The sequence below is a fragment of the Meleagris gallopavo genome, chromosome 3, assembly GCF_000146605.3.
Source record: "Meleagris gallopavo isolate NT-WF06-2002-E0010 breed Aviagen turkey brand Nicholas breeding stock chromosome 3, Turkey_5.1, whole genome shotgun sequence".
Classification (NCBI taxonomy): Eukaryota; Metazoa; Chordata; class Aves; order Galliformes; family Phasianidae; genus Meleagris; species Meleagris gallopavo.
In genome coordinates this window covers 30,490,972-30,516,372 of record NC_015013.2, presented here as the reverse complement: position 1 = coordinate 30,516,372, position 25,401 = coordinate 30,490,972, and the positions used below count along the sequence as shown (strand labels likewise).

The following is a 25,401-nucleotide window of genomic DNA, read 5'->3' as shown; positions in this document are numbered from 1 at the left end:
TTAAAAAAAAAAAGAAGTATATTTTTAAATAAGACAAAACATCCTTCCAGCCTCCTGAAGAAAATGGAAGATACAGCCACAGCTAATTACTAGTAGGAAGTACTGATCTACTGCAATTTAAATTCCAGGTAACAAGATGCTTACTTATAAGTATTTTATTTTCCCCACTAAATCTATTGCGCCAGGGGTGGTTCAAGTTGGGTATTAGGAGAAATTTCTTCTCAGAAGGAGCAGTGAGGCAGTGACACAGGCTGCCCAGGGAGGTGGTGGAGTCACCATCACTGGTGTGTGGATGTGGCACTGAGGAACATGGTTAGTGGGCTTGGTGGAGATGGGTTGGTGGTTGGACTGGATGACCCTCTTGGTCTTTTCCAACTTGACTGATTCTATGATTTTTAGAATTTAGTAAAAATAGAAAAAGTTGCTGCTTCTGATCCTAGAAAGGCTCTGTTTGTTATCAGTCATTTTCAAATTCTACTGTTGTATTTAATATATCTCTGTCTTATTTTCAGTTTCTGATTTTAAAAAATAGTCTGGAAATGGCTTTTAAGATGAAATGAAAAGTTTCTTGCTGGAATTCCGATGAGTTGCTCGAGTGTTGCATGAAAGTGTAGATAGGACAGCTCACAAGGCTGAGAATAACCTTGCTGTGTGTGCTGAGTGATTGATTTTGTGTTACTTTTACCTCTTGATGGAAGTTTTTACTTGCTGTACGCTATACCTGTTCAGTGGCTATATTGATAATGCATTTAAAAGAACAGCAAAAATCTATAACATGAGTCTTTTTGTGTGGCAGTGGTGTCAGGTACATTCATGCTAGACTTTGAAGTTACGGCACATTCAGGTTACCCTATGTTTCTTTGTAGGGCATTAGAAACATTTAGAATTAGATTAGCATGACACTTCTACAGTTGGATTAATTTATTTTAAAAGAGTTTTTTGAAAGCATTTCAGCTTTGCAGGAACAGAGACAGCAGATTTTTAAGCCTTGCTGTGGTGGTTGGGGCCAAGCATAGTGAGCAGCAGGTGGCTTTCAGGTTGCTGTCCCTTTCTTTCCCTTCCTCTCCATTTTCTCAAGCTGCTGCTTCCCTGATACACATAAATTGCCCCATTTTCTTCCTTTTTCTACTCTCTGTTACTTTTATTTTCACTGTGTTGTATTTTTTTGTTTGTTTGTTTTCTTTGTTTCAGTGTAGAGGTATCTGCATTCAAATTTCCCAAGGCTTTTCAGGTATTTTGGATCTTACATTGCATTGCTCATAGCATTTTGTAGACATTGCAAGATGCTTCTCACCAAAAGGTCCCTAATTCCTTCAAAGCTCTATGAGATTTGGCCATTTCTCATGTAACTCTCCCTGCAGAAGGTGAAATAAGAAAGGCAAGAGTGTGCCTAGCTTGGAAGGCCTGAAACCTTCATGGGGTAAGTGGCAGGAAAGGCTGTCACCTGGGCTAGCAACCTGAGATCAGCTGCAGGCTGTCTTGGCAGACAGAGCTCCTCCTTACCTTTGCTCCCAGAGCGCCCTTTGTTACCAGCTAGTTTCCCAAGTGCAGGCTGAGAGGGGAGGGCAACACTGGCTTGGGGTGGGTTTTCATCTGTCTTAGAAAATCTTGTCTTTTTGGAGTTCTTCTCATCTGCAAGGACATCTGTGACAGTGATTTTTTTTTTTTTTTGTACAGGTGATTAAATATCATTAGCTATCATTATCATTAATTAAAACCATTTGTAAATGAAGAAAAGTTCAGTTCCCCAGTGGGGATATTTTGCATGACAGTTTTGCAAGGCAGTATTTTTTTAATGATCTTTATACAGATAAGGTGAAGTCTGTGAGGACAATGGCTGTGTTGAGCTGAGATTTGTTCCTTGGTGTTTTATTAGAACATGCTTTGCTGCAGGCTTTGCAGATTAATTGGAAGCTGGATCTACTGCTTCAAAGCTTATCTCAGCTTCTCCTAACACAAGAAGCTGGTGTATCTCCTAAAGGAGATACTCTCACTGCTCTCAGTGTTGTTTCTGAACATCTGCTTCCCCATGGCCATTTCCTCCTCCCTTCCTTCCTGGCTGGCTGGTTTGGCTGGGAGAAAGCTGCTGGCTGCCCACTCTGCTTCCAGGGTGGAAGAAATACATGGTTTCCTGAGGTGTTCCTACAAGTGGATGAGGACTGCTGCAATGCATCTCTCCAGTTCTGTCATCTGCTGATGTCAGGGCACAGCATAGAAGTGTAACAGTGCTGTCAGCTTAAGGTATGCTTTCTGCATTTTAGGAAACCAAGAAGCCTTGGTTACATGGTGCAGGGGAAAAAATATAAGTGTGCTTGTAGGGATTACAGAATCATACTGTAGCTTGGGTTGAAAGGATCTTAAAGACTGTCCATTTCCAAGTCCTTGCCATGAGCAGGGTTGCCACCTACTAGACCAGGCTGCCCAGGTCCCCATCCAACCTGGCCTTCCTTCTTTACTTAGGAACACTCGTTGCTGTTATATGTCTCAGTCCTCGGCTGCAAAAATGAAGCTGCACCCTTTTTCTTTTATAAGCAGTCCTCCCTCCATGGTCTGGCTTCCTTTCATGTGTAATACTGAGTCCTCTCTAGGCCTTTTGCTTCAGCACACTGGTTCTGGCCATTAAATGATACTTGCTCAGGGCACCACATTCTGTTTCCCACATTTCATTTCTGCTCACAAAGAAATTTCTAGTGTGCTAGTTCTTTCTATGCTGTCTGTGCCACTTCACATGCTACAGTGACACAAAGGGTGTATGAGATTCTGAATAAGTTGAAAGCAAGGTTTACTAAAAAGTAACTTGTTTTGTTCTGAACTTCTTTTGAAGCATGGTCAGGGAATAAACCCAAAGTCTCCTCCTTTTTTTCTCCTCCAAATGAGGTTAGAGACTAAACTTAAACATGAGTGCTTGGCTTGACACAGCTGTGAAATCTCATTCCCTAGCTGCTGTGCTGAAGCTTAATGTGCAATCACTACTTTCGTTAGACTTCTGAAAGTCTCTGCTTCACACATGGGTCCAGCATGGGTTGGTTGTGACCTTAGCACATGTAAAAGTTTAAGATACAGCTCAGGAGGAATGGATGCTCTTAGTTCCAAGTAGCCTGCTTTACAGATCAGGAGGGAGGGATGCCTGGCTGCTTTAGGAAAGGATGGTGTTCCTGAGGATGAGAATTTGAATGTGAGTCAAGAGCTGTATGCTGTTTAGGAGAAAGCAAATGTCGTGTTATAGTATATACACAGAAACTGGTCCCATAGGATATGGCAAGCATATAATGCCTTTTTAAGGCCTCAGCAGGAATGCACAACATCTCAGAGGCAGAGCAGGGGGTGGGAATGCAGAATGGGGTGCAAGACCGATCAGAGCAGTAGAAAACGTTATGAGTGAGGGGCCACTGAGAGTTCAGAGAGCTTCAAAATCTGGAGGAAGATGTGAAAATTGTTTCCACAAACATGGTCTTCTGTAGCAAGAAATAACTTGTTCATTGACAGATGGGAGGAGAAATAACAGGTTTAAACTGCAGTAAAGGTAACTTAGGTTAAATGGAAAAAGTAAGTGCAGGCATGGCTTGACACTGAAATAGATTGTACAGGCAGGTCATGAAGTCTGCTAGGGAGAATTTTTTAAGGTTCAGCTCAGGCAATCAGCTGGGGTAATGTATGCCTGCGGGGTCCTTTTGTGAGGGGAGAGGTGAAGAATTCAGTCTTTTGAATTCTTTCTCAGTACCTTTCTATTCCCCATTTTTTTTCCTGATCCCCTAACATGTCTGTGTGAGTCGTACAATAGAGGCATGGTTCAGTAATGCAGCAGATAGCTGGAGCACATGAAATTTAAGGATGCCATCTGAAACTATCTTCTAAAGCAGAGTGAGGATTAAAAAATTAGGATAGAGGGCTAGTAACGAAAATGAAATTCAAACAATGGAAAAACTAATGAGAAGATATATACCAATTGCTCTGTTTCTCTACAGGCTGTCTTTTTGGTCAGAGGAAAGTAAGTGTGGAATTTTGAGGCTAACAGCATTACCAAGTATCTGTGAACTTTGATTCTTTTTAAAGGTTTAGCCTGGGGCTGCTAGCAGTGCTTTGCCTTCATGCAGGATGGAGAGGGAAGAAATGTTTTCTTTCTTCAGAGAACTGTCTGTAGAGCACTGCCTTATTCCTTGAAGGGCAAGAGTTGGTTATGTAGGGAGCAGCTGGAGCTTGGTCAGAAAACTCAACTGGTAAATAAAGCAGGAAACCTGCACAATGGCCTATTGCCTATCAAAAGGCAAAGCAGACGTGAAACATTGGTATGTACCAGGAGGACCAAAAGACAATTACAGGAGAAAAGATGAAAACCAGTATCTGCCCAAGTTTGCACTTAGTTTGAGAGTGTTACTTGATGTCTGGGGAGCAAGTATGAAAACCTGGAGAGAGCAGGATACAGTCTGAAAGCTGACTCAGAGAAAATACTGATTTTCTTGCATCAGTGGATGGAGAAGGATGTGTGAGCACATTACATATTCAGGTAAGTCAGATAGAAACAGGCAATAAAAAGGAATGTTAATGGCAGAAAGATGCACTAGGGGAAAAGTGTCAAGACTTTAGATATGAGATAATGGGAGAACACTAAAATTAGTGAAAATAGATGTGACATCTCTGCTAAATGATGCCATGATGATACCAGCTAGATACCATCTTGTAGCAACTACACTATGATGCCTAATGTGCTCCTAAATTAAACAGTACAGAGTAAACAGGATCGGGATTAGAACTACTCCTCATATTTTTTTGGGGTACTGCCAAGGTTCTCTAGCAGACTGGATCTGAGGCTGCTGCAAGCACTGTTGTTGATGGCTCACCAACCTATAGTGTGTTTGTGCAGAACTCTTAGGTGGGAAGGAGGGCGTGAATGTGAAGTACAAGAGATAACTGAGTGCCCATGAGGTTGTGCCCATATCTGCCAGTTGCTGCCAGCCCCAGAAAAGAGTGGATGGCTGCATCCTCTTAGCTGGGCCAGCATTTTCAGGAGGGGTTTGCCCATCAGAGTGCACTGCGTGGGCTTGGATTTCAGTGCACACCTGAACATTAGCTTTGTTGGGCTCTTTACTTCTTTGAAATAAAGGTCACCCTGCGTTTTACGTGGTGAGAACTCTCCTGTCTGGACAGTCAAGAGGTAAATCTAGAGAACTTGGTGCAAATTCATAATCGTGCCAGAGCTGTTTGGTTCACTCAGTTGCCCAGGTCATTCCCGTTTCAGCATGGGAGCTACCTCGTGCCCATAGCAATACGAGGGGTCAGTGTAAAGATTCAGTGTGATCTTAATTGTTTTTAAAAGGCTGGTGAATAACCTGCTAAACAAACCTGTCAGCCAGTGAAATGAAAGCAACTCCCGAATGCATGGGGCTTTGTGTCCTGAAAAATGTTGAATCTTAAACCAGAAAAAGCAAGAGAGGTGCTGAGACTCCAGCCCCGGACTGTTAATATTTTCATTCTGTGAACAAAACCAGCTCTTCTCCCTGTCAAAAAATGTCACTTTGATCCAAAGAGCTTGAAGGGGAGAGTGCAGGCAAGCTGTTACAATTAGTATGCAATCTCATTAGCCTGTACCATTTTTCCCTAGTAGGCACTTACTTAATTTGATTATAAGAGTGAAGATATAGTACAGTTTCAAAAGACCTTCCTGGATTATCTGAGCTCACCAAAGCTCTTCCCTGTGTATGTGACCCCTATTTGTGCTGTTTCCTTAAGGCAAATAGAGCATCAGAAGTGCCTTTATTGGCAGTCCTTGCTACATGCTGGGAACTTGCCAAGGAGAATACACAAAGCCTTCCCCTCCCCGCCTCCTGCTTTCAAAAAAGTAACCTGCATGAAAGTATTATTCAATTGCTACCCAGTCAGAAACCTCATGCTGTCAGTTGTTGCTAAGAAGGCAGTCGTTACTAATGATGCACTGAGTTGCAAGCTTCAGCATATCCTTGGAAATGATGCAGATGTGTGTGTGTGTCCAGATGACTTGTTCATTTTGCTTTGAATCAGTAAGTAGTCTGCAGAAAACATATGTAGCGAGTAGCTAGGTATAATTCATTCTTTGCTCCTTTAATTATTCTGTTTGTCTTTATTCCATGTTGTCAGGTTTTCAGCTATTGTTGGTAACAGAAGCAAACTGAACACTCATGTGGGTGGAGAGATAATTTTGTTAGCATTTTTCAAATGGACAGGGGCTTCTGGGTTTTTTTGGGGGGTGGGGGTGGAGAATGAATTGATTTACTGCAACTGTTGCCTAATGCAACAGAATTAGTTAAAACATTATAAATGTTTTAAACACTTCATTGAAGGGATTATTTCCAAGTCATTTGCAGTATCTGTGTAAAATTATGTCAATTTTTTTTTGGTTGCTGGCATATTTCTAGGCACTCCTCATCATTTCAGACAATAAACTGAAACAGCATCCATTGAAACTACAGCAGAAAAGTAGTAGTGTCACGTGACACATCTGAGGTAGAGATGATCAGTTAAAATGTCAGTGCCTCCATTTCTCCATATATTGTAGCTTGACAACTTAGTCTCCTGAGTAAACTTTCACAACAGCAACAACAAAAGGTATTTACCAGAGATGCGATCCCTTTTGGACCAAGTGCTATTCTGTGTGCTGTTACCTGTAAAACCTTTTGTTTCCAATGGGATATTTCTCCATTTTTCCCATGTCCTGTATTTTTCATGGAGCCTTTTCACCATTATTTTGTAGCCCTAAACAGTCACAGGCTTTATAAAGTCATTTGAGGACTGTTCTTTGCTTTTCTCTTCTGACAGTTTCATTTTAAAAGAATTATTGTTTGTTGCCTGACCTTTTTCCTATTGGAGGTGAAACTGCAAATTCCTGCAGAACAAATTTTGATGTTTTTGAGAGTCATATTCCATAGTTCGGTTGGAATTTGACTCGGTGTAAGACTCTAGCAGAGCTTGTGCAGTGTGCAAAATCAAAAAGAATTCTGACATTAAAGTCCTGTCAAACAGGCAGAGGAGTCCTTTTTCCTCGCCCTGTGATACTCCTGTTAATAGAAAAGTGTAAAAGTCATAAAAAATTTTATTTGCCAAAAAAAAGAACTTTTTTTTTTCCCTGAGGAAATTTGCACTCTCTTCTCTCCAAAAGTACAATTTATCCTTCTATTTCCCACTCTAACTAGGACCGACTTTATTTTATAGCTATCCCTTGAACAACAGCGACCTGCACCAGTTCAACATTGAGGAGAATGGCGGAGCACCATATGCTGCAAAAATGCCTGCGAGGCACCACCACCACCACCGCCATCACCACCACCACGCTAACTACGGCGCCCTTGCTCCCGACAGCAAAGACATTGTTTCTGGAGTTCCAAACCCTAATAGTAAGTCTACTTCTGTCAGTGTCGTGTCAGTAGCTGTGCTCGTTTCACTTTTGTCTCTGGCAAGGAGGCAAAGGAAAGGAAAACATCACACGTTTCATTTTTCCTCTGTGAAGAATATACTTCCTGTTATTATTTTCTAGCTCGGTACTATGTGCAAATGAGACAAGATGTACAGTTTCTTGGCTTTACTATGGGATTGTGGGATTTGGTGCTAGATTGGTGTTCTGCAGCTGAACAAATATCCAATTAGTCACAGATACTGAGTCTCTAGCTACTTGGCACAGGCTATTTTTTCATTGTAACTATTTATCTCTATAATATGACAAACCTATCCTCATCTGCCATTCTTTTGCTGATCTGCCCAGCTGGCCTTCAGCCCTCGTTGTTTGGATCTGGCTCTTGCTTTCACGTCTGGGCACAAGCAGCAGAAATTTTGGAGCACTTGGCAAACACCAGTGTGCTCTCTGGTTTGGTACTGGGGTCCACAGCTGTGGAGGAGGAGCAGCTGAAAAAATATTGCACTGAGGCTGAGTCCAGTCCAGTGCAACAGACTCTCTCGGCTCTTTAAGAAAACTTCTGCAAATGCTATAGATTTTAGTAAGAGTGGCAGAGATGCATCCCCATTCACAGGCTCTCCCAAATTCCAATGAGAAAAAACAAAAGCTCAGAAATACCTGAGAAGCTATGTGAAAAAGAACTGTTTCACATTGGCAAAAGGACATAGAGAGATGTCTATCAGAAGCTCTCTTTTCATGCCTACGGGTTTACTGTCTTCTGCAGCACTGGTGCTCTTCCTTCTTGAGACAAGTGATATCTTTCTCCGTGGTGTGTAGGAAGGGCTCGCTTTGCTGTACTGGCTTTGGTCCCAGTGGTTGGTATCACCTTGGCTAGCAGTAATGTGGATGATTCCCAGTCGGCCCCAGCTGCCACTACTGGAGTACGCTCACTTGCTCTGTGGAGAAATTCTGGGCATGTAGGAAGCAAAGAGGAGAGAAACTTGTTTGTTTCTGATGTAGCCTTGGGGAGTTCAGACATACATCTCGGCTGCTGTACGTGTACAGGCTTGTAAAAGGTGCATAGCTTGGCCAGGTGTCTGTAGGTTTACACAAAAACTTGAAGAAAAACATCCCTGCCATTGAGCAATCCTGTTTCTTGCACTCTAAATTTATAGTCTCGGCACTCTGCAGTGCGTGAGATGCTGGATAAGAATTTAAGAAGATGGACAAAACAAGGTGTGGCCTACTATTTTCCTTACTGCAGGAGCATGCTAAGTTTTTCCTTTGTCCGTATTTTGGCTTTGTGCATCACTCTGGGAGGCATCTGTTAGGCAAACTTTCAGCCTTTCTCACTGTGGACAGTGCTGGGTGCTCTTGCCTCCTGGCTTTCCTCCCTTAGCAGCTATGCATAAGCACCTGTCAGTGCAGAAGTTTCACTCAAACGTTGTGTCAGAAACCTGGAAACCTTTCCCAAAGAGAGAGAGATGAAAATTTTAAGCATGAGAAACAAAAGCAAGGCATTGCAAGTGTTTGAAGAACAAGTTCTAAGCAGCAATATGAATTGCATGCTGCAGCTTTAAAAGAATCTACTCCCTAAGCAGCAATCTGCAGAAGCTCTGTTATACTCCTCTGTGTTTATGCATTGAATGCTCCACATTAGAGGATTTGCAGAAGGGGAAATGCTGCTGTGACACTGCTGGGGTGGGGCTGCCAATGGGAAAGGGGTGCTGCCTGCTTTATGAAGTGGGGCTGAAGCCTGCATGCAGCCTGTCAGCCTGATGCTGCAGGAGCCAGAAGCCTTCCCATGGCTCTGTGCCAGCCTCTATTTTTTATTTCCCAAATTAGAGGTGAAGCATGCCAGTGGAAATGCAGCCAGTGCCAGCAGCAGTGCTGCTGAGGGCCTGAGCCCTGAGGACACTGTAGTCCCGAATGTCCCCATCCGCAGGGCACCCCCACAGCTCAGGCCCCTACACCTCTCCCAGGCCATCACCCTCCACCCTAGCAGTGCTGCAGCAGGGCCAGACACCAATTCCTACAGCCCTGCTCTACTTGGAAAGGTAATAATTGTAATAATGCTTCCTGCACCCAGGATGCTACTCCGGCACAGAGGCCAGGCCCTGATGCTCTGCCCAGCAGCTGCTGTACTCCCAAAGCAGCCCGAATTTTGATCTCCTTGAAGAAACACAAAGGAACATGAGTGACTCCTGCTGAGGGACTGTAGTGCCAGTTTGTAAGCTGGCTATCCTGACTGCCAGCCAGCCATCTCAAGGCAGACCATGTCACAGTTCCCCAGAGCCCTGTACCCATGCACTCTGCCTGTCACACAGCTAATTTCCCCCAAAAAGTAGCCCTCCATGAGAACAGGCATGCTCAGGCTGCTTCTTTTGCTTTTGGAGTGGTGATGGTGTAGTTAGGACCACCATCCTGGAAAACCTGGATCAAAGCTATTCCTTTGTGCATTGGGGTGGCAGCTCCGTTTGGAGGTGAACCTCCATCACCTTGGCTGTCAGCCACCTCTCTGCACATACTGTGGGACCAGAAACACCCAAGCTGAGAGACGAGATGCTTTCGGGGGTCTGGATAAGGACTATGGGGACATGGAAGCTTGTGTCTGGTTGAAGGCTGTATGAAAGATTCCCTACTGGGAAAGTGTTTCTAGAAAGTATGTGGTCACTAGCCTGAGGATACTCTTGGGAAGAGGGTGCTTGTGACCACAATACCTCAAGTGGACATGATTGGAAGGCCAGAAGATCTACATGAAGAATATGCTAGCCAAATGGAAATCTCCCTGTGAGGCTGACAGTGGTGAGGCTGTGCATGTCAGCTTGATTACCTGATGGTTTTCCAGGGGACCTTAAGCATTTTGTTACTTGTTCCAGATCCTACAGGACTGACCCATCTCTGAGCTTAGAGGTGATTTTAATCGTATGCAAAGTAGAACTTGAAGTGACTCACCTGTCAGTACATAGCATGTGATGGAGAGAGGGGAAAAGATGCCTGGATTTTCTCCTCATAGATGTGCTGTGATAAATTACAAAATTTCAGTGTCAACACACAGGGCACAGGAAGGAGAGGTGCAAATGCTGGTGTGCCCAGACAAGGTTCCCTTTAAAATGCTGCTGCATGTTTCACAGCAAGTACACAGCCTGGGACTGTGTTACAGAAAACAAACTCAGGCTAGATCTGCCTGATTTTTCACATTCCAAGTTGTTTGTCTACTTTGATTACTGGAAGAAGTGAAATTGGGTGAAATAAATCTGGCGTGTGTTTGCAAAGGCAGTTCAGCAGAAGATGTTTTCCTGCATTCTGCCTAATTATAGTATTTGCAGTGCTGCCCTTCACCTTAAAGCTTGAATACACAGGTTCTCTCTTCTCATGCAGCAGATCTTTCCCCATCTATTCTCTCAGTCACTGTACCAGAGACCACTGTGCTCAGCAGCAGCCAGCCTTGCAATGCCAGCACTGCTCACTGAGCCTAACTGGGACGGCAACGTTGTGCATGGGTTATCACGTGCACGTGAGCAAACCCAATGGCAGCAGCTGAGGCTGTCACAGAAAACAGCTGCCAACAAGCTCATCATGTTAGCCCACGCAATTTTTATGGCAGAAAATGACAAATTGGAAGAAGGGGCTCAGCTTGCCTCTCAGGCTCTAAGCTGAGCTTGCAGGTTATCAACTAAAAACCTAAAAAAAAAAAAAAAAAGAAAAAAAGAGACATCCTTTATTCCTGACCTGCTTGATGCAAAAGTCCTTGTGTAACCATGAGGAAAGGATGGTGTAATACAAACTGAATTTCAGGCTAGAACATTGCTTTGTAAAAAAAATACAGTCCTGCCAGATCATTTCTTGAAATGAAAGCCTGGTTTGCCAAGACCTAATGCTGACTCAGTAAATGTATGCCAATTTTTTTGCCTTTTATTGATATATATATCTTTTATCTGTTTGCAAGGTTGAGTCAAAAGGCTAAAATAGCTTGCTTGGTTTCTGAAGCTATCCCTGTTTAAAAAAAAAAAAGGCAAAAAAAAATCTAAAAAGTCAGTTTTAAATCACAGATACTTCAAATAATGCACTTTTCCCCTTTATGTTCCTTTTTGACACGCAATAGAATGTCCATGTTTCTTTAAAAAGAATCATCACATAGTCTTATCTGATGGCTGGGGTAATTCTTTCAGTGGTACAATCAGGCAGATTCACAGTTTCATATCTGTGGAAGCAATCGTAATGTCAGAAATGCTGAACTCTGCCTTTTGATGAGAAACCACCAATAGAAGGTCAATGCTGATGTCGTAACTCCTTCTAAGCCACTGTTACCACTGACTATGTTTCACCAGTACCAAGACAGCTTTTTGCTTATATCCCTCTAAATTGGCATTAGCAGTTTGTCTCTAGTCAGCAAAGCCCTTAATGTATATTTAAACAGCTGTAGAATTAGATCTTGAGTGAGCAATATTTAATATTCTTAGAACAGTTTAAGAAACTGATCCAAACGGAACTGCAGGCAGTGCAAAGTTTTTATTGATTTCACTGGGCTTTGAATCAGACTCCAGAGACTACTGAATTGTTCCCAACTATTATTACCTAGAATCTGTAGCAAAAAGAAATACAGAAAGAGGTGATGATCCATTAAATCGTCATATAATGAAGCTCTCGTTTTTCTCAGAATACTTGCAAATACATATATGCCACACCATCCCTAGGATGTTGGTGGAGTCCTTTCAGGAGTGTCACAAAAATACCTCGTCTTTCTCTGTCAGTGCTCAAAATCTTGTCTTTTGTCTTTGCTCTAAATCTCTGTTGACAAAGCACAGCAAATTCCTGACAACAGTCTTAAAGAGACTGACATATAAATAAAGATATCTGAGAGGAGCCAAAAGCTATACTCTGATCCTCTGTATACATCACATGTTCTGAGAGAGGCTCCTTGGCCACATAAATACGTTCTCTGGTGTCAATGGGGTTGACATCAGAGTGTCAACTCTGTTGAATATAGAGGGGTGGCTGGAAGAAGAACCTAGATCTTAAGCTGGCAAAAGCCCTGCCAAAGCGTAGGGGTGGGAGAGAATGAGCCGGGGAGGTGGGGGGAGGGATTCTTTGTTAAAGAGAAAAAGGGAAAATGACCCAACATGTATAATGACTCAACAGGCACTGAAGCAAGCTACCAGAGATGTTGTAGAGTCCTCTTCTCTGGAGATATTCAAGACCCATCTGGTCACTTTCCTCTGCAACCTGCTGTAGGGAAACTGCTTTACTAGGGGTGATCTCCAGAGGTCCCTTCCAACCCCTACAATTTTGTGATTCTATGACTTTTATGAAAGGTTTTAGGTGGTCTTACAGGGAAGACGATGTGCTGACCTCCATCTCTTCAAACAAAGTTCAGTGACTTGCTCTGCTGTTCTTCTATAGCCTTCCTTCAGACTGTGTTTTCTTTCTTTCTCTCTCTTGGGCATCTCTTTAGAATTGAGCTCAGGACTTCCCCTTCTTTATGATGAAACCTCTCATCTGAAGAAAATAGAAACGGAGAGTGTGAAGGTAGTTGGACCATGGCCAGCCCTGCACGTCAGCATGAACAAGGTATAGCGTGTACATACATATTTTTACATATATATCACAGAGAGCCCCTTGTCATTTCATGTGCAGAAGCTGCTGCTTTTCACCTTCAGTTCCAATCAACGTTAATCTGTGACTGTCTTGCTTTTAATCACTTCTCACCATCTCGTGGGACGGGGGTTTTGTTTTTTGATTTAGAATTTCCTTCCTCACCTTTTAAAATTTCAGAAGCTGCTGTAACAATGTCATGATGTAGTTTTAATTTGGTTGTGAAGTTAGTCATCTAGGCAGCCCCGAGCTGTAAAAAAATAACAATACTTCAAGTAATTAAAAAAACAAAACAACAAAAAAAGCAACCAAGAAGTTGTTTCTCTATATGAAGTGTTTGTGTTAACTCCCCTGGCAATTGATATTAGTGGGTGTTTGATCAACGCAGGGGTGGCAAAACATCTGTGTCTAATTGCTTCTACTGGAGACTGCCAGGTCAGGGGCTCTTGGTATCCATGCGAGACAAAATCCACTTGACCCTGTTCTGTGGTATTCCCTGAGGTTAGTCTGGATAGAGCTACAGAGGTCTGCACCTCTGGTTTGTAATAAGCCCTCTGGGATTAGTCCTGAGCTGCACCCAGTGGAGTCAGCGAGGCGTTGCCACTGGATTCCAATGAGGTGGTCTGGCCCCCCACTGATAATATAGATGTTAAAAAAAAATGTTTTTGGAATGTTTTCTGTCAGTTCAAGTGAGAACTCAAATTATTTTGCCTTGGTTTCACAGGTAGCCTTTTATTATTAATGTTATTCAACAATCGCTAAGGAAGTTAAAATCAGATATTGGACTATCTTTCCTACATTCTAGGTAATTGAAATCAATATGTTATGGAAGCTGTAATGATCCTATTCTGGTCTCTATACCAGGGCACTTTTTAGGCTGTGTCTTCCCTGATGCACTGGGTTTTCCTTCATCAAGAGCCTTTTGAAGAGTCACGAGGCAATGACATATGTCATGAGGCATTGTTCTGAAGTTGCTGAATTAACACCTCAAGGTGGAATGTCTTAGACTTTTGCCCCAAATTATTCATTATTAGCTGTGAGGAGCTGTCATTTGCTTGGTATGATGAGGGGTAAAAAGTTAAATCGTAAAGGAGACAAATAAGGGGGAAATGGAAAATCCTGCCCCACAGCATGGACATGAAGTTCTTCTAGAACTATTCTTAACTGAAAATAAGTATAGATTTTATAGGCAAAGCTAATTAAGCATTGATATATTTTGTCAAAGGAAAATTCTTCATCTTGTAGTTTCATCCAGTGAATACCCAACATCACGTAACAGGAGCACTGCAGTTCAGTTGTATTTCTTGATACTCTATCTTAATTCCAGCTCACAACACTTACCTATGTGCAACACCCAAAGCATGCTTTAAAAAGTAGCCCTACATTATTGATCTCATTGACAGCTCAGTTTGGCATCTACAAAATACTAAAGCAAAGCACCTGGAGGAATCTCTCCATGCTGACAGTACAGTAGTGCAGAAGTGGTTAAACTAGTTTGGCTTGTGTTGTGCAAAAGAGCCAAGCAGCTGATCTGAATGGTACCCTTGTGAACTCAAAATGAGTGGATTTATGACCTCTCTTCTTTCATTAAAAGAGAACTTAAAACACTTCGGTCCTATATTCCACCATACCATACAATTTGTCTCCTAAAATATCCCTGCAACTTCTGCATGGAAAAGCCTGACTTCTGATCCTCTTGCTCTTTTTTGTTTCTGAAAATCTGTGAGGGGAGAACTCAACTCTTCTGTAACTAACGATTTTCTTTGGCTTTTCCTGACAGCTCTAGAATCTTGTCTGCAGTCAGGTGGATTATTTATGTAAGTACTAATGAACAAAACTCAGTACCACAGCAAGTCAATGCTCCCAATAAATGCAGCTGCACAACAAATGCAGCCAGTGTCTGCTGCGATGAGACTTCCATCAGTCAAAGCTCAGCTGATGAAAATGTCTTGCACTGAGCATTAGGAACTGCTAATTGCTTCTGCTTCTGGCAGAAGCTCTGCAGAAGGCCAGGCAACAGACACAGGCAGTCTATCTAATGAAAACCCTCCACTGGCAGTCTGCGAAGATTCAATTTTAGGAGCTAGACAATGATCCTATGGACAACAGTTACCATGTAAGTGAGTGTGAAGGCTTGGCCCTTAAAGTTTATGAAAGTTACTGTTCTGAGCCATCTGACAGTTGTATGTGCCCTTGAAATATGCCCCACTGGAAAGAGCCTCATCAATGAAGCCCTCTTATTACAAGAAGTGGGTTGTGACCATTTTGAATTCTTTTGGCCCCTCACTTGTGGTTCCTTCTTGAAGCACAATTTTCTGACTTAGATCCTCGTGAAATATATATCCAGAGCTTGCAAAGCTAAAACAAACAAACCACCCATTTTTGAGCTTTGAGTAGAACATGGAACAGCCTCGGCAGATGGCTTCTGCAGTGAAAGGAGGACTTGCTTTAAATGTTGCACTAACCACAGGTTGAAATGCTGCTGAGAACCACACAGCACAAAAGCAGCAGGGCAAGTTAGACAGGATTGAATGGCATTGAACTCTGACAAGTTTTTTGCACTGAGAGTGTGGCCTTCTTAAACCTCCTTTGGTTTCAGTTGTTGACTACCTACTGAGTCCAGCAGCAAACAGATTTTAATGAGTTCTCAGTACGTCTAGCTTCTGAGAAAGAAGTGAAGCTCCAACATCTCTCCTGCACCACACCATTGCTTTCTATTCCATTACATGCTTTTTATTCCCTGTTTTTTTTTGTCCTCTCAAAAACAAAACCAGTAGAGTACTTATGGAGCTGCTTCGCTCACTCTATTTCTGAGAACAAACAATAGTTTCCACATCTATTGTGGAGTCCCAACTTTCATTTGCTCTCTTCCCATTGCTAATTATTATTTTTTCAAGCAAAGTGCTTTGGGGCTGGAATTTGTCAGACCTAATAATCAACCCAGAGGAGAATTAACAAGAATTTGGGTAAATTAGATTCAGCAGTTAATTAATTTGATTGTTGGCTACAGCAAACTCTGTCTCATGGGAATGATGAATGGATGTGTCCAATCTCTTTTCCAGGGCTGTTTAGTACAGTAGACGTGTCTGTCCACCTACTAAATGACAAAAGTCAATTTCAGCATGTGTTTCATGCCCTTTTGTGCTGGTGGATTTCTTAATCTCCAGGAGACACAGGGCCAAATGCTGCAGCTGAGAATATATTTCTAATTTTCTTTTTTGTAGGCTTTCCTTGGAATACATTTTTTCCTATCCTCTCTGGTCTGTGTTTGAACATGTATATATGTGTATATATGATGTAAAACCAAGGATGTGTAGTTATGATTTCTGAAATCTGTAGAGTCTGACCATTATTAGTCTGGGTATAATTATTACAGAAGAAGAAAGAATAATGGTACAGTTTAAATTGTTTCTACTCCTTTTGCTGGTGTTATGCTCACCATCCTTTGTGCTCCTGGATCCTAATGTTGGTGGCTTCACTCTGCTGGGGGGGCAGAAGGGATGCTGCAGTGAGTACGTCAGCAGCAGGGATGTGATTTTCATGATAGCGTCTCCCTCATTCTAGGATCTGTCTGGGGCCTTTTTTGCTAGCACACTCTTTTTACTAATATGCTTTTACACCTTGGTCTTTCTTCATTGATCTGCATCTTCATCTCCCATTCAAATTTACTATACTCGGTGGCCTTTACACATGCTAGCTACTATGCTTTTGTTGCCTTCATTGCCCCTAAATACCAGTTTAATTCAGCTCCAGGTCTGCATTTGTTTATAATCATGAGATCTCCAGCGCCAGCCTGTGCCTCTACCGTTACCATCCCAGACCTGTGCTTCTCCTCACCATGTCCTCATGTCTTTTTCTCACAAGGCCTCTGTTGCCATACCAGTTCTGTATTGCTTGATACATCATCATTCTGTTAGTCATATCTCTTTCTACAAAGAATTAACTGCTTGTGTTACTGTTACCTATTAAAAATGATTGCTGCTATAGCAAGACCTAGGAAAACAAAGCTGTAGGCAGACCAAGAGAGGTCTGTAGAAAGGAAGTCTGACAGGGCTTCGTATGGAGGCTTTGCAAAGCTTGTGGCCTGCTGGGTCTGCAGTTTATTGCACTAGCTAGAGGACATACTTTGGGAAACACAGCTAGCATAGTCCAGTAACGCTATCATGAAGCTTGGCACTGATAGAAGCAGGGTCTAGTCATATTAAGCAATATTTTATAAAATACATTTGATGCCTGGAGTCTAAGAGGTTTCCTTCAAGGATATGGACAAGACAAGTTTTATTGAGAGTTGTGTCTTTCATTAGACTAACTGATAGTTGACCTGGAGAAAGTCTTGTGTATCTGACAGCTTAATAAGAATTTGTTTTGCTTGTTTCTTTTTCCAAATAGGTTGTTCTAATAAAAGATGTGGCTTCTGCTTGCATTCTTTTTCTCCAATAAGAATATCACATAATCATAAAGGTGTTACCATTATGATGTCTGTTCATAATTATTAGTTATCATATAGAAAATTTTATATATGTTTTCTAATGAGAAGGAGGTGTAAGTGACTAGATTTTCATACATGTTAGTAGGTATATTTGAGTCCCAGGAAACCAAGGGTTATGATTGTACATAGCTAATGTGCACTCAGAATTTGCATATCAATGCTGTTGTTGTTAGAATCTTGCCTCCTACCTGCTGTGATTACTAGCAGTGGAGAATAGGCCCTAAATAAAACATTCATTTGATTCCTCAGAAGTCTTCAGCCAAAAATGTGCATTAAACTTACTGTTTGGCTGAAAGAGTACTGATAAGTTATCAGAGGCAAAAGATAATTAATCTTTCTGTCAGTTAAGAAGTTTGATAGAGATTGAACCTTTCAGAACAGAGGGAATGGAAATGTTAAGTATGGAAATGGTTTTGCTGTGATTCATTTTTGTATTCTGTACATGTACTTAATATTCAGTTAGCTTTGCAAACCAAAGCTTGTGTCATCATTATCTAACACTGTACAAATCTGCCTTCAGTTCCAGTGTCAGTGAATGTAATTGAATTTAAAGTAAATATTTGAGAGGAGAAAAGTAAATCTAAGTCTTCATTTACAAAGAGAAAAATGCATCTAGTTTGTATGTATATACATGCATATATGAGCTTATTCACCCCACTTCTATCAAAATCCATTTAAATGCAATTCTCCCTCTCTGGAAAAATAAAGTTCTGCATCAGTGGTGAAAAGGATATGAACGCATTGCTATCTTATAGCACCAGAAGTAGTGGATATGGAAAACTGGAGTGCCATCAGGTATCTTAACTTAATGTCAACTTTTTTTTTCCCTCATTTACAGACCATTTTAGATTGCAATTTTAAGCAAGAAGATTATTTTTTTCAAATACAATCTTGACTCTCAGATAGTCACTTAAAACTAGTATCTCAGACTTTTCAGAAGTACATAATAAGAAAAGATAAGATTGGCAGTTTCATTAACATTGTGCCATATTTAGACTTCTAACAACTTCCACACTGAATGCTTTTAGTTTATAAGTGAAAATAAAATTTTAATAACTGCTAACCTGGTGCAGCATCTAAATACCCAGCTGCTGTCTGCATGCTTCACTCATCATTGCAAGCAATAAGGGTTCTGGAAACATAAGATTTCTTTATTCCATGATGAAATAAAGTATATTACAGCTTTCCTTGCAGCAATAGTATATAAAGACTCCATAATGCTGTCAGGTTTGTTTTTGAACTAGGAAAATGAACTTTAGAAGTTACTGTATGGTTTTGTGTAGTCATTATTTTCTTCCTTCTCGTTGACAGTTATACTTTGGGAGATTAATTAGGAGATTAACAGGGTTATATGTAAAGATTGGTGGCATTAAAGAACAATGGGAACTTACATAGCTGCTTTGAAGTGCTAATAGTCTAAAATAATGAGTTGCTACTTTGTTCTGTGATTGGAGTTCACATTTCATCTGTATCTTGGGTGCCACTGCAAATGTATGCCTAATAGGCTCAGATAATCAGCTGTGTGAGGGCTGAAGTCAGGGCTGACTCAGGGTGTGCTGCACTGTGGCACAGGCTCTGTTGTTGCCAAGGCAGGCCGGCAGAGATGTGTTTGCCTTTTCAGATATGTTCAGTAGCTAGAGGACTCTGGGTCAGGTTGAGCAGCCCCAGGCCCCGTTGGTGTTTGTGTGCAGTTGACATTTCCTCTGGCATTAAGCAAAGGCAGTGGCCTTGGGCTGCTGGCTCAGCGCCTGGGGAGCAAGATGAGCCCAAGTAGCAACAGTGTCTGCTCATCACCTGTGAGCAGTCTGCAGAGCTGCTGCTGCACATGGATGTAAGCAAAGTGAATTGTGCTTGCTTAAAGTCTGACCCAGAGAAAGACTGATGCAGAACTCAGTGCCCATTTTCAGCCAAGGCAGCAGCATTTGGACCCCTCTCGTAATGAGAACCATAGTTTGAATGGCATGTCAAGGACCACACTGGGGATGTATCCTGATATAATTCTACGCAGCAGGTGGCTTAGACCTGTTGGAGATTCCCAGTTGTAGGGCTTTTGGTCAGTGTGGGGAAACTGGGCAGAAAAAGAATGTAAGGACTGGAAAATATCCCTATGTGGACAAAAGAGACTATGAAGCAAGCTTGTGTCCTAATAAGCATCAGTTGTCTTGATTTAGCTAGTGAAATGCAATTACTTAATCTTGCTTCACTGAAATGTTATTTAATTAGAATCCAGTGTTAAAACAAAGTTGGGGTGTTGCATGGCCTTTAGAAATGTCATTGCTTAGTGTGTTATTCTTTTTGCTGTTAGAAATCAATACTATTAAAAGTTGACAACTGTGGTAGCTCTTTTGAAGAGTACAGCAGTGCACTCAGGCTAACAAGGCTGTTGCTCAAGGAAAAGTACTTTCTTCATGTTTTTTTTCTTTCTTTTGATTATCTGCACTTCTTAATCTTCATGAGTACCCCAGGAAAAAAACACTTATGGCAAATGAATATTTCTTTTTCAGATGCTTGCCAGAACTAAAGTTACAGTCAAAAACTAAATAGATAGCTACAGTTCTGTAAGTTGTTCCAGCCAGAAGCTGTCACTTTTCATTTTTAATATTTTCTTTTCCCCTTAGGAAGAAAGTGAGGAGAACGAAATGTCCAAAAATATCTTCCATTAAAAATAGCAAATGTGGCTTGGCAAATAAGCCCGTAAGAATTATTTGAGATTTGACAAATAAAGAAAAATCTCAGGATGGGTAGTCCTTTAGCAGTAAGTTGTTTGAGATCATACCTGGCAGCTTTGACATTTTCAGTGCAGGAGCCTGCTGGACCAGCTTTGAGAAGGCATGATAAGCATCTTGCAGTCTCAATAGAACTCTGCAGAGATTTGGTTCTTCCCCCGACAGCATTTACAGAACAGTCTCCTCTCAGTCAACAAAACTGTATTTGTGATTTGCTGCACTTGCAGAAAGTGCTCCTGGATCTTGAAGCTCCTTTCTGTCTGTGATTGATCTTGGATCTGAGAGAAGGGTCACTAAGGTTTTAATTACCATCAGCCAGTAGATAGCCATGGGGGGTTCCAGCTGGATGGGAGGTTACAGGGAGCGCAGTGAGGTCTGAATGACAGCATTATGCTTCCTTCTGTCCGGGTGTATGCAGCCACTCACACTTCGCAGCAACACGAGAGGAAAATGAAGGCATAATGTGGGCTATTGTTCATCTGTTGTTCAGGTCTCATTTCCAGAAAGAACAGGAAAGTTAGCAGTGGCATAACAGCCAGTTCTTCCTTAAAAATATGAGAAATTGCAGTGTGACTGGTTGTGTTCGCATTTACAAGCCTGGTCTCTTCCATACCCGGTTTGTTTATACATCAGTATTACACTGTCCTTTTATCTTCTCTTTTCTGCATGGGAAGTTTATTCATGCTGGCATTTCTGCTGGATGTTGTTTGTTCAAGGCACAAAACCTTTAGGTCATGTTTGAACAGGTCACTAAGCTAGCTGTCCCAAGGCTTCAGATTTGTGATCCAGAACACTGAGTAGGTAAGGTGTTGACAGTAGGTAAGCGGAAGCAGCAGCAGCAGTGTTTCAACTCTCTGATAAAAGAGATTTCACTTGGCTTGCAATTATGTGGAGATCCCTTCAAATCCCTCTGGTTAAATTTTCAAAGCTCCTTTACATTCTTAGAGTGGTGTAAGAAACAAGCGTTCAATACAGTTGAATGCTGTGCAACTTTCCCACTTCTGCTTGCCTGTGACATTCTAGAGTTAATGTGCTTACTCAGTGTGATCACAGGTTTGGCAGTTACTACAGAGCCTGGCTGGGCTTTTTCCATCTTTCTTAGCACTGTGAGATAGTTTTTTCCTTTATTAGTCAGGCTTTCCTGATGATTTTTTTGTTGTTGTTGTGATAATAGTATCAAGTCATTTAATGTTTTGAAATATTTTATTGTAAGACATATTTATTTGGTTATTAACATTTAAGTTTTATCCTGCATTGGTGAATTGAGTTGTTGTACCTGAAAGTCTTACTTCTGGCCATCTTGTTGATATATCTTTCTAATGTAAGTTACTGTGCTTGTCTTTTCTATTAAATATAGGTTGAAGAGAAAAAGGTACCTGAAAAGACTCTTCATCCCCCTGTGTCACCTTCCTCTGTCCCTGATCATATGAAGTGCAACATTCTTAAAGCTCAAGTAGAAGCTGCTTTCAGAGTAGGCACCCAGGTAATCTGTTCTTGAATGTATTTTGGAATTACTTCCTTTATTTTGGTATTATTTCCTAATTTAGGTATAGCCCATAGAAATTTTTCAAAACCATGGCACTCCTGAGGAAGCACCTTATTTTATCAGACATATCCATACTGACCTAGCTTTCTCTAGCTGCTCTGCAGTTTATTCAGTTATGTCACTGTGATTGATATGATGGAAATGGGAAATTTGTCCTTACTGACACGAATAATACAGGTAAGAGTGTCTCAGGAAATCTCCACGTTTTGATTCTGTCATGCCAGCTGTTGCTTACTTTGCAGCTGAGAAGCATTAACCTCTGGAGTATTTTGAGGCTGCCCAACACTCATGGAAACTATGGTTAAAGGTGTTGTAAAATAACATTATGCAACCAAATGTAATCTTTTTTAGGGGATTAACTTCTGATGTCTAAGGTGAAATGTTAGCTAGTCTATGGCTTTCTTACTTGTTAGCGTGCCTTGTACTAAGTTTCCTGCTGCTATTTGCACTTCAGTGTTGAGATCAGATACACCACATTTCAAAGACACTACAAGTTTTGCAGCAATGCCATGCAAATGAAAGTTACTGTTAGATGGCAGGACTGTAACAAGATAGTTTCCCAGTGAGAAGTAAATCTAAGTGAAACCTTAAATACATGATTCCTTGCAAGTGTAATTAGTGGACAAAAGGTAATGCTATTTGTGACAAAAATAAAGCCAAATTGAATGCTTTAGGAACAAAAGTAGAAGTAGAACGATTCTTATAACTTATCCCAAGTTCCTGTGCTATCCTTGAGCATAATATTCTTTTTGAATACAAATTATATTGATGTTTCAATCACTTAGTGTCTTTTCACAATAACACAGCAGGTCAGCTTGCCCTGGAAAGATTTTGTTAACAATCATCTTTGTGTGTTTGTTGTTCCCTGGCAGATCTTTCATCTAAGAACTAGATTACCTCTAGACTAGGTAGACCTAAGAAATTATCAATTTTTTTTTTTTTTATTCTGACTGCCCTAGATTTTACAAACAGAAACAATAAATCTGACAGCATGCAGGGGAAGGAGGATTGGGTTTTTTTCTTTTCTTTGTTTTGTTTAAAGCAGTTCTCACCTCTTTCTGAAATCTGTGCTATATCAACTGTATTTTATGCAGCCTTTTTCTTGTCTGATTGCCCTTGATTTTGCCCTCTGTTTTTCCTCTGTGACTCTTTTCTACAGCATGTCGTGGTGTATTTCTCAAGTTTGTATTTTCCCCAGAATATACTTAATGATCATGTTTGACTAGATGGTTAAGGACTGGAAGCAGTGTGTGCTGCTGCATTCAGAGTGCAGCATTACTAAGGCAAGATAGGAAATGTGCTAAACATATGCATCTCTCAGTTCACCTGCCCTGACTTAATTTTTCACCATGAGGTTTTCTGAGGGAGAACATCCTGGGTTGCTTTTTCATCATGCCACAACTCTGTTCTTTAGCTGCTGCTGTCTGGCAAATAAGGTTCAGAACAACCTGAGCATCTCCTTTTTCCTTCATATCCATGTTGTTCTGCACAAGACTTTAGCAGTCAGGTCGGATTAAATACTTGTCATAGGCTTGGCCCCTTATGACTTCAGGTTGAAGGAATGGAAGGAAGTCTGCTGCAGGATACCACATGCTATGGAAATACAATGGCATGCAGTTCAGTCTGAAATTCCTGTAGCTTTCAGTGCTAAAGGAGTATGGCTTAAGAGGGATAGCCAGCAAGCTAGGATGTCACCTCTACTTGGAAATCCTCTTTCAGCTCCCTCCTTAGCCACAGGATTGCCTGTGATACTGAGTTGAATTCTTCCTGCACATGTGAATTATTATCCTTCCCAAATACATTCCAAAAAGAGTTAGATAGAGATGGTCAGTCATTGCAGTAAGAAGCTGTGGCTAGGCAAGTGCTGGAAAGAGTAGACTAAAGGTGGAGGAGGCAGTAGGAAATGCATTGTCTGTAACCTAGAAAATGGGAGGATGGAGGGGGCTACTTGGAGTCCCAGTAAACCACCTTACCAACTTGTCATAAAAATGCCTGGTAATCTTTTGTACTCCCTGCTACATGAAAATCTGGCTGAATACAAGTAGGTAAACCATTTCCCGGTGGCAATTCAGTCACCTTCAGGGAAAAGGAAGCCAGGATGGCACTACACTGCCCAGACACATTTAGAGCATCCTTTGCAGGGGGCAGATAAGAAATTGTTTCTTCATGGCAGACAACCACTGAATTCCATGTATTCTTTCAGGGCTGTGATCATACTCCTCTTTGACCATATCTGACATCTCCTGCTGCCCAGTATATCTGGGGGACTAACTATGCTGTCCTCTGCCTGGCACTGTCTTTTGACTCCAGTAAATCCTTGTGAAGCCTTCCAGCCTTATTCTTTTAAAAGCAATACCCTCAAATTCCTCATCTCTTGTCTTCTGTACTGACATATTTCAATTTATAAGGCAGCCTGGGCAAAAAGTACATCTATGTTTTGTAAAGAAAAGTCTATTTCAGTTGCTATAAAGAAACACAAGCTGATTTTCCTCATGTATTCCATAGATCTTTCGTTATTATATGGTGTCACAAGAAGCTAAGAATTTGTTTCCCTCAACCTTGTAAAAGGAAGGAGAAAGAACCAGATCATGTCTTATGCACATGCTATTTGAAGTAAAATGTTCTTTTAAAAGCTGGATAGAGTATCTACTAATCTATTTTTTAAACATCCCCAGAAGTCTATGGCCTAAACTATCTTTCTTTCACAGGACATTATCATTATATAGTTAGGTGTAAAAATGTGAAAAGATACTGGCGCACTGTGGGATCAGATCCAAAATTAACAAACTATTGTTTGAAATATTTGTACTAGCTCTCTCTTCCAAGCAGTGAGGATGTTTTCAAGACCACACGCTGCTAACATCAGGATGTGACAAGCTTATAAAGGCATCTCCTGCATGTAGTAGAAGCAGCTCTTTGTCATTAATGCTGGCAATTGAATAAATGTTTGTGAGTGAAAAATGAAATCTAGGACAGGAAATTTTATATAATTTTCTTTCTTTTTGGCAAGTAGACACCAACTTGAGAGAGTCTTAGAAATGAATGATTCCAATACTTATGATTTCAAACATAAAAACAGGGAAAATAATGTGGTACGTTTGAAAATATATCCTGCAAGACGGTCTCTGCACTGCCTCATTTCTGAATCATGCTGAAGGGCCGTTTATCGCTTTCCTAGGGGGCAATATACCATCTCCTGTGACTACAGTCCTGACTTAGAGACTGAACATTTCTAAGTTTACGGTGCCATTTGCTGAGCCCTGCATGTGGTGTAGAGCTATAGAGCAGCAGGAGACTAACAAGAGTGACTTTGTTTGTGTAGTGAAGATGGAAATATTTATGTGCCATTCTGCAAGTTGGAGAATCAAAGTATAGAGTGCGTGAGGATACTTGAAACCAAATCCAGGAGCGCACTGATGCAGACACCACAGATGAGAAATGTGAGGAACTCACATGTTATCGTGGGAATCTGCAGTTTGCCCTACCGTGAGTATCTGTATGTCTAGAACAAAACCGCAGTATTTCACAACACAGCCTTCAAACTGTGCTACGGGGATCTGCCACCTTCCAGCTGACAGACTGCGTATCACAGTTCCCACATAATTAAGCTCCAGGGGAGCACTAAACACTGCAAAGCGACTGACATTTTTCTTTTTTTTCTTCTTCTTCTTCTTTTTTTTTTTTT

At 41.3% G+C, this 25,401-nt stretch overlaps 1 protein-coding gene across 1 annotated transcript in view; it reads left to right on the top strand.

Moving 5' to 3' along the window:
• EPB41L4B (erythrocyte membrane protein band 4.1 like 4B) overlaps positions 1-25,401 on the top strand; it is a gene marked incomplete at its 5' end in the record, with an annotated part of 117,738 nt that overhangs the window by 39,831 nt on the left and 52,506 nt on the right. The window contains 3 exons of the mRNA XM_031552800.1: positions 7,183-7,364; positions 12,816-12,931; positions 21,528-21,653. Coding sequence (XP_031408660.1) covers positions 7,183-7,364; positions 12,816-12,931; positions 21,528-21,653 — 424 coding nt within the window. The remainder of the gene's footprint in view (positions 1-7,182; positions 7,365-12,815; positions 12,932-21,527; positions 21,654-25,401) is intronic.